The sequence below is a fragment of the Paramisgurnus dabryanus genome, chromosome 6 (assembly GCF_030506205.2).
Source record: "Paramisgurnus dabryanus chromosome 6, PD_genome_1.1, whole genome shotgun sequence".
Taxonomy (NCBI): Eukaryota; Metazoa; Chordata; class Actinopteri; order Cypriniformes; family Cobitidae; genus Paramisgurnus; species Paramisgurnus dabryanus.
In genome coordinates this window covers 14,525,783-14,539,752 of record NC_133342.1, presented here as the reverse complement: position 1 = coordinate 14,539,752, position 13,970 = coordinate 14,525,783, and the positions used below count along the sequence as shown (strand labels likewise).

The following is a 13,970-nucleotide window of genomic DNA, read 5'->3' as shown; positions in this document are numbered from 1 at the left end:
AACTATTATTCTTTCACTCTCCTCTCTCCCTTCCTTTCGGCTCTGTCCCTTATTTTCACCCTCTCTTTCCATCTTCCTCCTATCTCATTTTCTCAGGTGGTGCAGGTGTTGCGGGCGATTGATAGAGACGAGGGAGGAAATGACAGTGCCGTCCATTTTAACATCCCTCCGGACTCCGGCGCTGCCCTCAACTTCAGCATCAGGGAAAGTGGAGGTCTGCGGTCTCCTCATTCACAATGTCTCGCTGCTTTAATTTGCTTTCCCATCCACCCGTGCGCATCAGCCCCTCTCTGGATCCGTTAGTCGGTGTCTGGGATTATATTATGTGTTGTCTGCCCTTTTGTTTTCTTCATTGTTTGCTTTTGGTTTTGTGTCACATCCATCTTCTTTCTGCGTGCAGGGATAGATGCTCTGTTCCAAAACGTAGACTTGCAGCCTATGTAGTCAGCCATCTTATAACCAGTGCTTAATTTGTGAATGAATCATTATTTGACATATGTCAAATAAATCTTTGGTGTCCCCAGAGTACATATGTGAAGTTCTAGCCTAAAATACCCCATAGATAATTTATCATAGCATGTTAAAATTGTCACTTTGTAGGTGTGAGCAAAAATGTGCCGTTTTGGGGTGTGTCCTTTTAAATGCAAATGAGCTGATCTTTGTAGTAAATGGCAGTGCTGTGCAGATTAAGAGGTGGTATTATCCCCTTCTGACATCACAAGGGGAGCCAAATACACCTCTACCCCCCTACACCACTGCCTGGCCCACTGTAATTTAATAGCTTGACCACCAATACCATTGTGTGCTGGACTTATTGTGATGCTGCACAGACCAATCAGTGGCCATATGAAGTGATGCGAGATAACATCGCTCTCGTTGGTACTTGCGCTGATCGGTATTGCCTAGAGGGCCCTTATAGTTTACTACTGAGTAAGTGACCCTAAACCCTTTAGCAGTAGTGCAATCAAGATTTCCTCCACTTTGTCCGCCATCTGGGATTTATTTATTGTCTGAACTCATTGTAATGCACAGGGATTGCTGTCTCTGTGAAGAATTCATGCAGTGCTGCCTCCAGATCTGGCTAAAGCAAGGTATTTAATGAGGAAGCTGCATAATTAATTTACCTGCCTTTTGGAACAGCCTTCACACTGTGAGCACACCTACGGTAGATTTCGAACAGAATAAAAATATGCCCGACATTCCCGCTGCATTCAGAATCATTGGTCTATATAAATGTTATACCACAAGCAATGGAATTACATTACACTCGATTGAGTTCGGATAATTTAAAAATCGAATAAACTCTAACAGCTCTTTTCTTACTCTTACTCTTACTACTATTCTCCATCTCTCTCTGTTTTTAGGCCCCACTGCAAGTCTTGTGTTGACATCACCTTTGCAGACCATGTCTCGCTCCTCCTCCTCCTCTCTCACACTCTACGTCCCTCTGGTTTTGAGAGACGGGGTCTCTGGGTTGACCAGTACGGGGACAGTCACTGTTTCTGTCTGTCCCTGTCTGAGAGGGGGAGCACGTGCCGGAGAAAAAGAGAAACAGAGTGAGGCGGAGTGGGATAAAGAGACAGTTTGTTTGCCTCAGCATTCCTCCCTGCCCTCCCCTGGACTCAGCACTGCCGCCCTGCTGGCTATTTTAGCCTGTGCAGCGACTCTCCTGGGTAAGATCAGTGTACCTTCATAATGGTAGTTACAAACATATTTTCCTATGTGTTCACAAAGAAATTTATACAGGTTTGGAACAAAATGGCAGTGAGAAAACTATCCCATTAACAGTCAGTCATTAATACGTGTCTGTTTAAGTGTATGCTGCCTCTACAAAGCAAAGACGCCCCAGAAGTGCCTTATGTAGCATGAAAGGTGCCTGTACACTAGCTGTTTAATGCTGCACAGGGACAAAATAAATGCAGTGACAGGGAAATTATAGCTGGCTTACATCGTGCTTTTACACTGACGGCATTTCTGTGGCATTAAAGGAGCTGCGCTTCCACACAGAATAAAAAGTGATTTTGGGGTTGCTATTTTGAATATTTTCTTTAATAACAACCATAAATCCTAAAGTGTTTGTGGGATTGGGCCTGAGATAATCTCATTTACGTGAGGAGGAACATGGACCTAAACCCATAGTGAAGCTGTCAGTGTTAAGTGTACGGGGTTCCCACGGGTCCTTGAAATCCTTCAAAGTTTGTGAATCTGGTATAAAGAATTCAAGGCCCTGGGAAGTTTTTGAAAATATACATACATAGATACAGGTCATTTAAAATTCTTGAATCTATTGTATATTCAAGAAGTTTTCTGAAAAGTAATCCATACTGTTCGCTTTAAATGCTTTATCTGTTGTATGCGAATGTTGATTCATACCAAAATGTTTTTTGCATAGTTGTGTTTGACACATGAAAATGTCTTGGGTTACGTATGTAACTGTTGTTCCATGAAAAGGGAACGAGACGCTGCGTCTCTCTTTCCATACTTTCTGCGTCCCTGTAACGCTGTCTTTGGCAATATTTCAGAAGCGATATACTTCCTGGCTCCCCCGTCACCCTGTCTTTGTCGTTAAGCCTCACCATTGGTTGAATTTGATATACACATTCAGGCGCACTTACCCCTGGAGGCGTCCCCAAGTGTCACCACAGTGACGCAGTGCGAGTTCCCTTGAAAAGGAACTGTAACAATGTGTCTTAAAAGGTAACACGATGTAACCTTGCTCTCACCTGAAATGTGTCTCCATCATGAGATGACACGTGTCATGAACATGAAGGAGATTTTAAGCACGTTTATGACAACTGTCATTAAGTGTCATTCGCTCAGTTATGTAATTTTTAATGCAAAGATAACATTGTTTGAGATTATCAAGACAACATAACTTGTTGTCATAAATCTGTCATAAACATGAAATAGCAGATTATATATCAAATTTAAGAAACTACCTAGCTTTACAGATTAACATTACAGTAAACTGTCATATGGTTGGTTTTGACATTGGCTGTCATACAGGTAAGGCCATTATAATTGCACCAAGAATATTTTTCTGACCACTTTTACCAGTAATACAAATAGAATTTGTCATTAAAATGTCATTAAGTGTTAATTAATCTTTAATTAACACTTTAAATCTTTAAATGTCATGTTTATGACAGATTTATGAAAAGTTATGTTGTCTTGGTAATGTCAAAATTTTTTAATGTCAAGTTATGATGTATTGTATTATGTCAAGTTGTCATAACAAAGACATTTTTCATGCAGAGATAACATTGTTTGAGATTACATAATTGAACGAAAGACAAAAAATCCCTCATATTTATGACACGTTTCATGTCATGATTATGAAGGTGTAATGTCAGTTTTATGCACACCCATACACTTAACATACCATACCATACACTTTGTACCTAAAAGTAGGGGTGGGCCAATCCGATATTCAGTATCGATATTAGTCTGATATTGGCGAAAATGGCCGGATCGAATACTGTAGATACCAACATGGACCTTGTCATGGCAACTTTCAATAAAGCGTGACTTGCTGAGCAACATGAATTTGCACAAAGTTGCACTTTAAATTGTCCAAAGTTACCCCTAAAATTTCATTTAGAATTTTTGTGCTGACTAACTAAAAATGTTGCCACTAATCTGAAACATTTAAATAAAATGAAGCAGCAGTATTGCACAATGTTTCATTGAGTTTTAAATTTGTTGCACAGTAAAACGTTTGAGATCTGTAGCTCTGTTTAACCTTTTTGTAGGGCTAACAAATGTGTTATTTGCAGTTTAATTGATTAAAAGGGCGATAGAGATGGTATTGGATCGGTTTCGGTATCGAAAGATACTCAAGATTGTGGTATTCACATCGGTATCTGAAATGAAAAAGTGGAATCGTCCCAGCCCTACCTAAAAGGTGCACGTTGGTACCTCAAAAGTACATATCTGTACCAAAATGGTACATATTAAGACTTTTTTAAAAGCTATTGCCCCAGTGACAATTTTTGAACCATTTTTATTAGAGTGTACTTGCACTGCATACTTTGTATACTTTCAACAATTCTGTATAAAACAATATTGAATTAAAATTCTTAATTTATGCAAAGTGAAATGTTTGTAACTTGTTACAGGCAATGTTTAAAGGGGACAGAGAATGACATTTTTTTTTACCTTGTCTTTGTTGAATATTGGTAGTCTACCCACATTCACAAACATACAAAAAGTGCTAGACATGCTAAACATCTCAGTCTCATAGAAATTCCACTTTTAGAAATGTCAGCCAGAAAACGGCCCGATCTGAAAAACTGATGCTTATGACATCACAGGCATCTCACTGCCCCTCCACTTTAAAATAATTGGCTACATTTTTTGAGTGGCAGCAAAGTCAGCCAATCAGTAATGAAATTGCAAGTTAAGCCAGTAGGGGGAGCCAAATAGGTGCAAAACCACTTGTTTAAAATCCCCTACCCTAATAGAGCTATCTGAGAGAGGTTTTTAGGAAGCTTCTAAGGCATTACAGACCCAAACAAAAAAATTTTTGTCTACATGTCACATCACAGAACAAGGATAAATGCTCCGTTCAATCATTCTATGTCACCTTTAAAGGTGGGGTGCATGATTTTTGAAAAACACTTTGGAAAAGGAAGTCGGGCCGACTACCAAATCACACTTATAGCCAATAAGCAGTACATGTCTTATAACTGACATTGTTGCCTGGGTTGCGTATGTGTGGGGCGGATCTATCAAAAGAAGGTCCAGCTTCTATTGGGGTAGGGGCGTGTTTGTTTAGGTGATTTCAAATGTCAACATTGGCTTTCAAGGATCATGCACCCTGTCTTAAAGTGAAGTTAAATGCTTTATTCTGATTGGTTGAGAATGGGTGTTGATAATTTTTCTGTAAAGCGCACACCTAACCTGTCAAAAGTCTTTAATTAACCATCAAAGCAGTGTTTGTGGTAACCATGGTATAAGCGTAATAATTGACTCCGGTCCTTTAAAATTCTTTGAAAATTACTTCACTTTGTGATATGCCGCATTATCACCTTGGGTGTGCATTATTTTCGAATAATTCAAAGGCCCCTCATCAATTATTCCTTACATAATTAATAACTAAAGTAACTTTCCCAAGACTGTCGGCTGTAAGCATTAAAAAGTTTTTAATGCATTTTAATGCATTATTATTCCCTGAGATTAGCATGCAACATGCAGCAAAATTAGCTTAAGTGCCTGAACTCTAACTTCAGTGGTGCTCCTGGTGTTGTGCGTGCGTTGTCAATGCTGTAACCTGTTAATATGACTGCTTGAATGAATATGCGCCGCAGACGCAGGATGTGTGAAACAGGCCGCAATTTGCCAGCTGTTCTGATGTGTCTGTCTTTCAGTAGCATCCTGCAATTTTATTGCAGAAATTTGTCACCCAGCACAAACACAGTCCTCTCTTTTTTATATATGGCAAAACATTAACTCGTTTTCTCTCTCCATCCCTCTCTATCCCCCCACCCCTTTCCCTAGCTGTCAGTGCTTTGTCTCTGTCCCTGCGCAGGCAGAAAAGAGACTCTCTCTCGCCATTAGAAGAGGATGATGTAAGAGAAAACATCATCACTTACGATGATGAAGGAGGGGGCGAGGCGGACACGGCAGCGTTTGACATCACAGCGCTGCAGAACGCCCCACATAATGCACGCAGGGGGTATCGCACCCTGGACAGCAGGAACATGTAAGTGTCACGCATCAGGGGCAGTAATATGTGACCCAGAACATTCTGTAAAATATAAGTGTCCGAATTCACTCACCCATTTTCATTTACTCATTCAAGTGGACTATATTAGTGAACTTACGCAGGTAATGGTAAATAAGTCACAGTTCATGTCATATTCTCTGTTTTCCCAGACGCTACTCACAACACATTCACGACAAAGCTCGTGCCTATGGCAGCTGGGCTCAAGGTGCACCATTGGAGCCCGGGCAATACAACAGTCAAGGGGCTGCTCTGTATGGACGGCTGTGTTACAGCAGCCACACCCTCCCCGTGCTGCGACGCTCGCAGGGTCCATATGAACCCGGATTGTCAGAACTGGCTTACCGCTACCCCACAGGTCAGCCGGACCATTCGCTTGTCATTCAGAACCAGACAGCTGTGGTAGGGCCTCTGGAGCCCGGGGCCATTTACGCTGCCCCGACAGAGGCCGGACACAGCTCTAAAGAAGGGCCGGGGGTATCTCAGGATGGAGCTGTCACATCTGATGGAGGAACACCACAAAGAAACGACTCAAAAGAGGACTCGAGCAGTGATGCCCAGCAGAGTCAAAGCCAGGATCTGGACTGGGTAAAACAAAATTCTACTTTCTTTGTTGCTGTTTAGATTTAGATAGAGTTGTTATTCAGTAGGACAGTCAGAAAGTTGTAGATTTTGTTTGCTAGTGGTAGACAATGTCCAAAAATAACACTGAAGCATGAATACAAATGAACTTTGCTGAATAAAAAAGTTGAGTTGCGTGCCAGCTGATGAGTAAAGTTGAAAATGTATAAGTACGGCAACGTATTGCATGTAGAAATGTAAAAATGATTGAAAATGTATGTAAAAACATGAGCTATTCAATCAAAGGAATTTCATGAAAACATTTGCACATCTACTAAAAACTTCTACATCAGTGCAACATTTATCATCATAGCTTTATCTAAGATCTAGGTTTTCAGCATGATACATTTTCTTTGAGAGACTAAACTTAGCTCCATTAAAGCACCATTATAACATCAAAACAGAGCTTGTTTCACAAATTCCCGTATTTCAGAGATACATTTTAAGTCAATCATGTTGGATTTCACATTGTGTTGTCTGAGCAATGGTTTTATTTTTATATTCAATAATCTACATCTGTTTATTTGAGGATTACATGCTATCCATTTATGTGGGCATTGCGTGCTGTCTTGCTGTTTTTCATTCTTTTGCATCATGTACAGTAGGTTAAATTTAAAGGAAAACACAACTGTTTTTCAATATTTTACTATGTTCTTACCTCAACCTAGACAAATTAATGCATACCTTTTTTTTCAATGCATGCACTTAATCTTTGTACAGCGTGTTTTGAATGTGTTAGCATTTAGCCTAGCCCCATTCATTCATTAGGATCCAAACAGGGATGAATTTAGAAGCCACCAAACACTTCCATGTTTTCCCTATTTAAAGACTGTTACATGAGTAGTTACACAAGTAAGTATGGTGGCACAAAATAAAACATGGCGATTTTTAAGCGGATTAAAAATGAGAACTATATTGTATGGCGGAAGAGCACATAGTTTGCAGCACTTTGACCTCGGCGCGCAGTAACATCATCCCTCCTGACTACTTCCCCAATTCAATATTACTGCACCTGAGATCGAAGTTCTGCAAACTAAGTGCTCTTCCGCCATACAATATAGATCTCATTTTTTATTTGCTTAAAAAATCGCCACGTTTTATTTTGTGCCACCATACTTACTCATGTAACTACTCATGTAACAGTTTATATAGGGAAAACATAGAAGTGTTTGGTGGCTTTTTAATTCATCCTTGTTTGGATCCTAAGGAATGAATGGGGCTAGGCTAAATGCTAACACATTCACAACGCGCTGTACAAAGATTAAGTGCACGCACTGACTAAAGATAGGTATGTATTAATTCATCTAAGTTGAGGTAAGAACATAGCAAAATATTGAAAAATGGTGGTGTTTTCCTTTAAGCCATGGTTAGTCAAATACACTTGAGTTAAATACTTTAAAAACGTCTTGAGATAGTTGCAGTCTGTTTTTTTTTTGCACTCTGTCCAAATGAACCCATCATACTTTGATGTAAATAAACATGCCTAATTAAATGCATTTCTACTTAGTAAACAAGGTAGCTCTTGCTTGCTTTATTGTTGGAATGGAAAGGAACTGATCTACTAAAGTTGCATGCAAAAAAAACAGTTGAAAACTTATAGAACTGTATAGCATGTGAAAAAATGTCTGAGCCGACATACTAACGTTAAGCATATAAAGAATTAAGCAAAATAACACATCAGTTTTTGTGGATTTCCTTTAATTAATATGCACTTTGTGGTGTGCAAAATAATGGGTTAGTGCATTAAATTGCAAGCGCAAAGTGATTTATTGATTCTGAAAATAATGTTTGAAGCGGTTACTAAGAGCAAATTAATAAGATTGAAAGGCAGGTACAAATTGGATCCGCACTGTTGCATAATACAGAAAACACATCCAATGTTGCCAGATTGATGATTTGCAGTCATGGGCTAATACATTTTTTTGTTGTGGGCATTCTTGCTTCATTGAAGATCATATTTAGACACAATGTGATACCTAAAATTAATTCATTGTCAAATTTAAATAAAATACACATTTCACTGTTATATAACACTAAGAAAAAATACTGAACAATTATGTATTTAAATTAAATTTGATTTATTTATCCTGTTTTAATTGTTTCAAATATATTTTATAAGTTTGTATTTCTGTATGATGATCATGATCATATTTTTATTTAAATAAATAGCCTAAATATTTATAGTTAATAATAATTCCAGACAATAAAACTTAGCCTGCCTGTCAAATCCAGTCTCATATCTAATTTATAAGATTAGGAGCATTAAAGTAGTGATAAAATAAGTCTATTAGAAAATGTGTTTACTACTTATAGTAATTTCACTTATAATAGTAAAATAATGACTTTATTGACTTTACATTTTCATTTTTCTTAGCCGGAAGTTGGCTTTGTCCTTAAACATTGATTTCAATATTGATATGATCTTACTCAGTCAATATAAAAGATATCATGGTTATATTTTCACAGAATGTTCTTTAAATTACGTAGGACGATTTTATGTATACTATAAATTCATATTGGCATATATAGATAATACAGATTAATATAAATAGTCATTATTGAACTCATTTAGCAATTGCTACTTTGGCTATATCGTACTAAATCAGGATCTATAAGCAGGTTTATAATGAAAATGTGTTTTTATGTGTTGTTTTTCATCTCTCCCTCCTCATCCTCATCTCACAGTGCAGTGTTAGCTCCTTTTAGAGCCCAATTAACCTCAATCAGCTTCAGCCAACTCTACGTCTGTTTTTCTCTCCATATGTCATCCATGCACCTGATTGTCGCTTTCTTCCTCTGCTCACACTTTCTTCCGTCTCACTTCATCTTAATCACACGCTTTCACTGTTTGCACCTGTTCATTGTGTCTGAATTATCACTCTGCTCTCGTTTCTTCTCTCGTTTCTCTTTTATCCTTTCGCTTTCACACCCCCTTTTCTTGAATAACAGAAGAATAAACTCATCCTTACCTCCCACTCTAACTTTCCTGCTCCTCCCCGCCCCCTACAGGTCCAGGCGGACACGACCCCCCGCGAACGAGAGTTGGTGTTGACGCGATCCGGCTCGGTTGCAGGGCAGGGCCCCACTGTTGGATGGGTGTGTGACTCCGCCACGCTTCCTAGAGTTGGGCGACACCCATCGCGGTCCAGTCTCACCCTCAACAGAAACGGTACCGGGCCTGGAGAGTCCGGCCACGTCGGGATGGACGGAAACACGGATATCCAAATGCAGTCCGTCAGTGGCAATTACGCCACCATCCTGCAGGGGGAGCAGCAGAGGGACTACCCAGGGACCCTGGGTCGGGGAGGGAGTGGTTTTGTAGTGGGGCGGCCAGAGAGAGAAGGCAGCATTCCGATAAGTGGGAACACATGCGCAGGGATGTACCCAGAGGGTGGAGGCTTTATGGGAGACTGGCACGAACGGGTGGGCATGACGGGGTACTCGGTGGGCAGACGGGATATGACTCCCCAGCTGCTTCCTTACCCCGGACAGGGCCGGGGGGCTTTCGGGGGCATCCTGGGTTATGGCGGAGTTTGGCCCTCAGCACCTGAGGCATCGGGACGAGGTGCCCCAATAGGAGGGGCTCACTCTCTAGCCCTGAGGGTCGGCGAATTCCTGCGTCTGCGCCTGGCACAGGTCACCTTTGACCCCTCGCAGCCTCCTTACGATTCCGTGCAGGTGTACGGGCTGGAGGGCACCGGATCACGCGCAGGGTCGCTTAGCTCTCTGGACAGCGAGGGAGGAAAGGAGGCAGAGAAGGATGTTTGGGGAGCAGGGCTGGAGGATTGGGGTCCACAGTTTCAGAAATTAGCCCAGCTTTTTAGCGAAAGGGAGAAAGAGAGTGAAGAAGATAAAGAGGGAGATGCAGAGGCAAGCAAAAAGCACAAGGAGAGAGAACGGGAGGAGAAGGAGGAGCAGTCTGGAGACGAGGATCTGGCGAATGTCTGAGCGAGAGAGACAAAGAGGGAGAGGGAGGCTGGGGTGGGACAGTGATTAAAAGGCAACAAGAGGAAGAATAATGGAAAGAGAAAGGTAAGGAGGAAGAGATGAAGTGGAAAGGTAATAAGGGAAGACAAGGAAAAATGAATGCAGGATAGGGAGAGAGAGAGAGAGAGAGAGAGAGAGAGAGAGAGAGAGAGAGAGAGAGAGAGAGAAGGCAGTGGAGGGAGTGATTGATGTAATTTGAAGCAATAAGTGTTGAAAAGCTGACGTGTGAGTAGAGAGACTCTCAGAGCTGTGTCTTCATCCAGCATTTAACATTCCTCAAGTGTGTTGGGCAAAGAGACAAGTGAAGTTAACTGTATTCTAGATGCCATTTAATTACAAGAGAGAAGGACAGCGTTTAACTTGTATTTTTGTGGCAATGTGCAATGTCACCACAGTGAGTAACACAAGGATGAAATAATACAGATGAGACTTGCTCATGTGTGTCATTGCTTCTCATAGGAAATTCATATTTGTACAAAAATTGTTTATACATTCACAAAACAAGAGAACTGAATTATTCAGGCTGTTTCAGAAGAAAAGCATTGAATATTACAGTAGAGTCCTGGATAAGTGTCTGCACAAAGATTCATGGTGTTTACACACACACACGCACACACATTTTGGCAAACAAAAACAAACATACAATTTCAGACCCCGCTTAAAAATTCTGCTTTGACTTTTTAATGTAGCTGTCATTGGGGTTCAAACATTTTGTCAGGAACAGACTGTATAGAAAGTTGCAAAAACATCACGAAATTCAAAGAGTTTTAAAGCATACAGTGTCCTCCATAAGGATTGAGACAATAAAGGCAAACGCAATTTAAAGGAACACTCCACTTCCATTTTGAAAATAGGTTCATTTTCCAGCTCCCCTAGAGTTAAACATTTGAGTTTTACCGTTTTGGAATCCATTCAGCTGATCTCTGGTTCTGGCACTACCACTTTTAGCATACCTTAGCATAACCCATTGAATCTGATTAGACCATTAGCATTGCGCTAAAAAATAATCAACGAGTTTCAATTTTCTAGGCCAATATGGCTAGAATATATACTCTCATTCCGACGTAAAAATCAAGGACTTTGTTGCAGCAGGCGAAATGATATCACACAGTGCTCGAAAATAGTCCCCTGTTATTGAAAGTAACCAAGGGGACTATTTTTGGGCGCTGCGTAATATCATTGCGCCTGCTGCAGCCATGTTACAGCAGCAAAGTCCTTGATTATTCCGCCAGAATAAAGTATAGTTTCTAGCCATATCAGCCTAGAAAAGCACAACTTTTAATTTTCTGTCGGTCTTAGTACACGATGTAACTACAGAAGAGTCAAGTTTTCAATAGAAAAAATATCGGAACTCTTTACACTTAAAGGTGCAGTGTGTAAATTTGAGTGGCATCTAGTGGTGAGGTTGGGAATTGCAACCAATGGCTCAGTTAACTGCTCACCCCTTGCTTTTAAAACGCATAGAGAAGCTATGGTAGTCACCACCAGACAAACATGTCATCTTCGGAGACAGCTTCGTAAAAAAATGTTGTCTTATAAGGGCTTCTGTAGAAACATGGTGGCACAAAATGGCGACTTCCATGTAAGGGGACCCTCGGTATGTAAATAAAAACTTCTCATTCTAAGGTAATAAAAACATAACGGTACATTCACACGGGGCGTAAGCGTTAACGCTTAACGGAAGACTTGTCTGAAGCGTGGCCAACAGCCAATCACTGTGGCCGCAACACAAGCTCCGGTCTTCCATAAACGCAATTGGCTGGCTGTGCCTAGGTTATTAGCATAAGTCGATATGATTGGCTGACACACGTGTTGCCGCTTAAAAAGTTGAGAAATGTTCAACTTCTGCCGCGAGCAACGGCACTGACGCAGCGCCGACGGATCCACAATTCAGTTCGCCAACGCTTGACGTCACCCATTAAAAGTGAATGGGAAAGCGTCAACGCTTACGCCCCGTGTGAATGCGCAGTAAGGGTTCATTATGAAAGGTCTTTATACACCCCTGAAAATATAGTTTTGTATATTATTTTGCATTTTGGTCAAGAGATCCTTCTAGAAATTACACATTGCACCTTTAAAAAAGATTAATTCAATTTACTCAATTTTTTAAGGTAAGTGGTTGCAATCAATTTATTTAAGCTACATTTAAACAAAAGGTTTTTGTTTTGTTTTTCTTTTTTTTTAATGTAGCTTTAATAAATTGATTGCGACCACTTACCTTAAAAATGTGAGTAAATTGAATGAATAATTCTTTTAGCGCAATGCTAAAGGTAATCAGATTCAATGGATTGTGCTAAGCTATGCTTAGAGTGGTACCGCCAGATCCTGAGATCGTCTGAATGGATTCCAAAACGGTAAAAATCAAATGTTTAACTCTAGGGGAGCTGGAAAATTCGGATATTTTGATCCACTACTACATATTTCAACACATATAAGATCACACTGTCGGGGTTTATTTCTGCGATAACAACCAACTGCCTATACATTATCCCTCTTATTACACGGCTATTTACCTCATAAATAAGATAAGGATTATTAAATATTGATTTAAATATTTGATTTGCTCATTTACAGAATGCAAACCTTCTGTGATGAAACCCATTAGCTTTCAGTTTTAAGATTTGGTTAAACCATTTGTAAATATAAAGTCATGCATGTTATTAAAAGAAATGTTTATATATTTTTGTAAAACTTGATGATTGATTTGGTTACCGTCTGTTATTAGTTTTGAGCGGTTATTATCCGGGAATAACATACCTGCGAATGTCACGCCTGCCCAATCAGAATCGAGCATCTAAGGAGCCATGTACTAAGTCAGGATAAAAGTTTTTTGTTTTTTGTTGTATGTGTTGTATGTGAAACATAATCAAATGTTACATTCTGTACTTTTGCCTTATTATATTAATTTCCAAAATTGTATTGTCTCCACAGCAAACTGGTCAATTTTGTCTTTACTGTCCCGATACTTAAGGAGGGCACTGTATATGTAAACCCAAAACCCCTTAATGTGGTTAATCATTTGAAAGTAATGATGATCTATAATAGCTGACAGGCTGCTACAGTGCACTTTTATACATGATGTCTAAAAATATATGAAAAATGTTGTCGTTGTTTTTTTATTGTAAAGAAAACAAATATGATGTTAAATGTAAATGCACTTAAATGTAAATATCACTGAATGCCATTGTGAAAAGTGACAACAGTACTGTAGTCTTCAAGTAACAAAAAAACAATATACAATCTAAATGAACAGAAATGAAGGAGAAGATTTTGTAAAATCCTGTAGGCCTAGATCACTGAGTGGACTGTGTGCAACTGGATGGAACTGGAAAATGCTGGTTTGAACTGGAAGGACTTCGGATATCGGATATAAATGTATTCTTCCCAAATTCAATGATATTAATTTAAATAATGAAAAAAATGTACTGAATGAAACACGAAAGAGGGCCTAAAACAAAGTGAAATAGACCTTTATCCATTCTTCATTCTGGGTTGAGCAGACATTCACACCTTGATGTCCTGACTGATTTTGCTGTTTGTGGCTTCAAGGACTCTCACTGTGACTGGAATGAACCAGAACCACTGTCTCACCTCACAATCATGCGCACAGACTTTTCCCAATCCAACTTCGACAAAT

At 39.7% G+C, this 13,970-nt stretch overlaps 1 protein-coding gene across 2 annotated transcripts in view; it reads left to right on the top strand.

Moving 5' to 3' along the window:
* cdh24b (cadherin 24, type 2b) overlaps positions 1-12,465 on the top strand; it is a 192,877-nt gene extending 180,412 nt beyond the window's left edge. The window contains exons 11-15 of one of the 2 annotated variants that reach the window (XM_065267495.2): positions 97-214; positions 1,365-1,673; positions 5,500-5,704; positions 5,878-6,313; positions 9,356-12,465. In XM_065267495.2, coding sequence (XP_065123567.1) covers positions 97-214; positions 1,365-1,673; positions 5,500-5,704; positions 5,878-6,313; positions 9,356-10,294 — 2,007 coding nt within the window. In that variant the 3' untranslated portion in view covers positions 10,295-12,465. The other variant, XM_065267504.1, reaches the window with a different exon arrangement.
* The last annotated feature ends 1,505 nt before the right edge of the window (positions 12,466-13,970 follow it).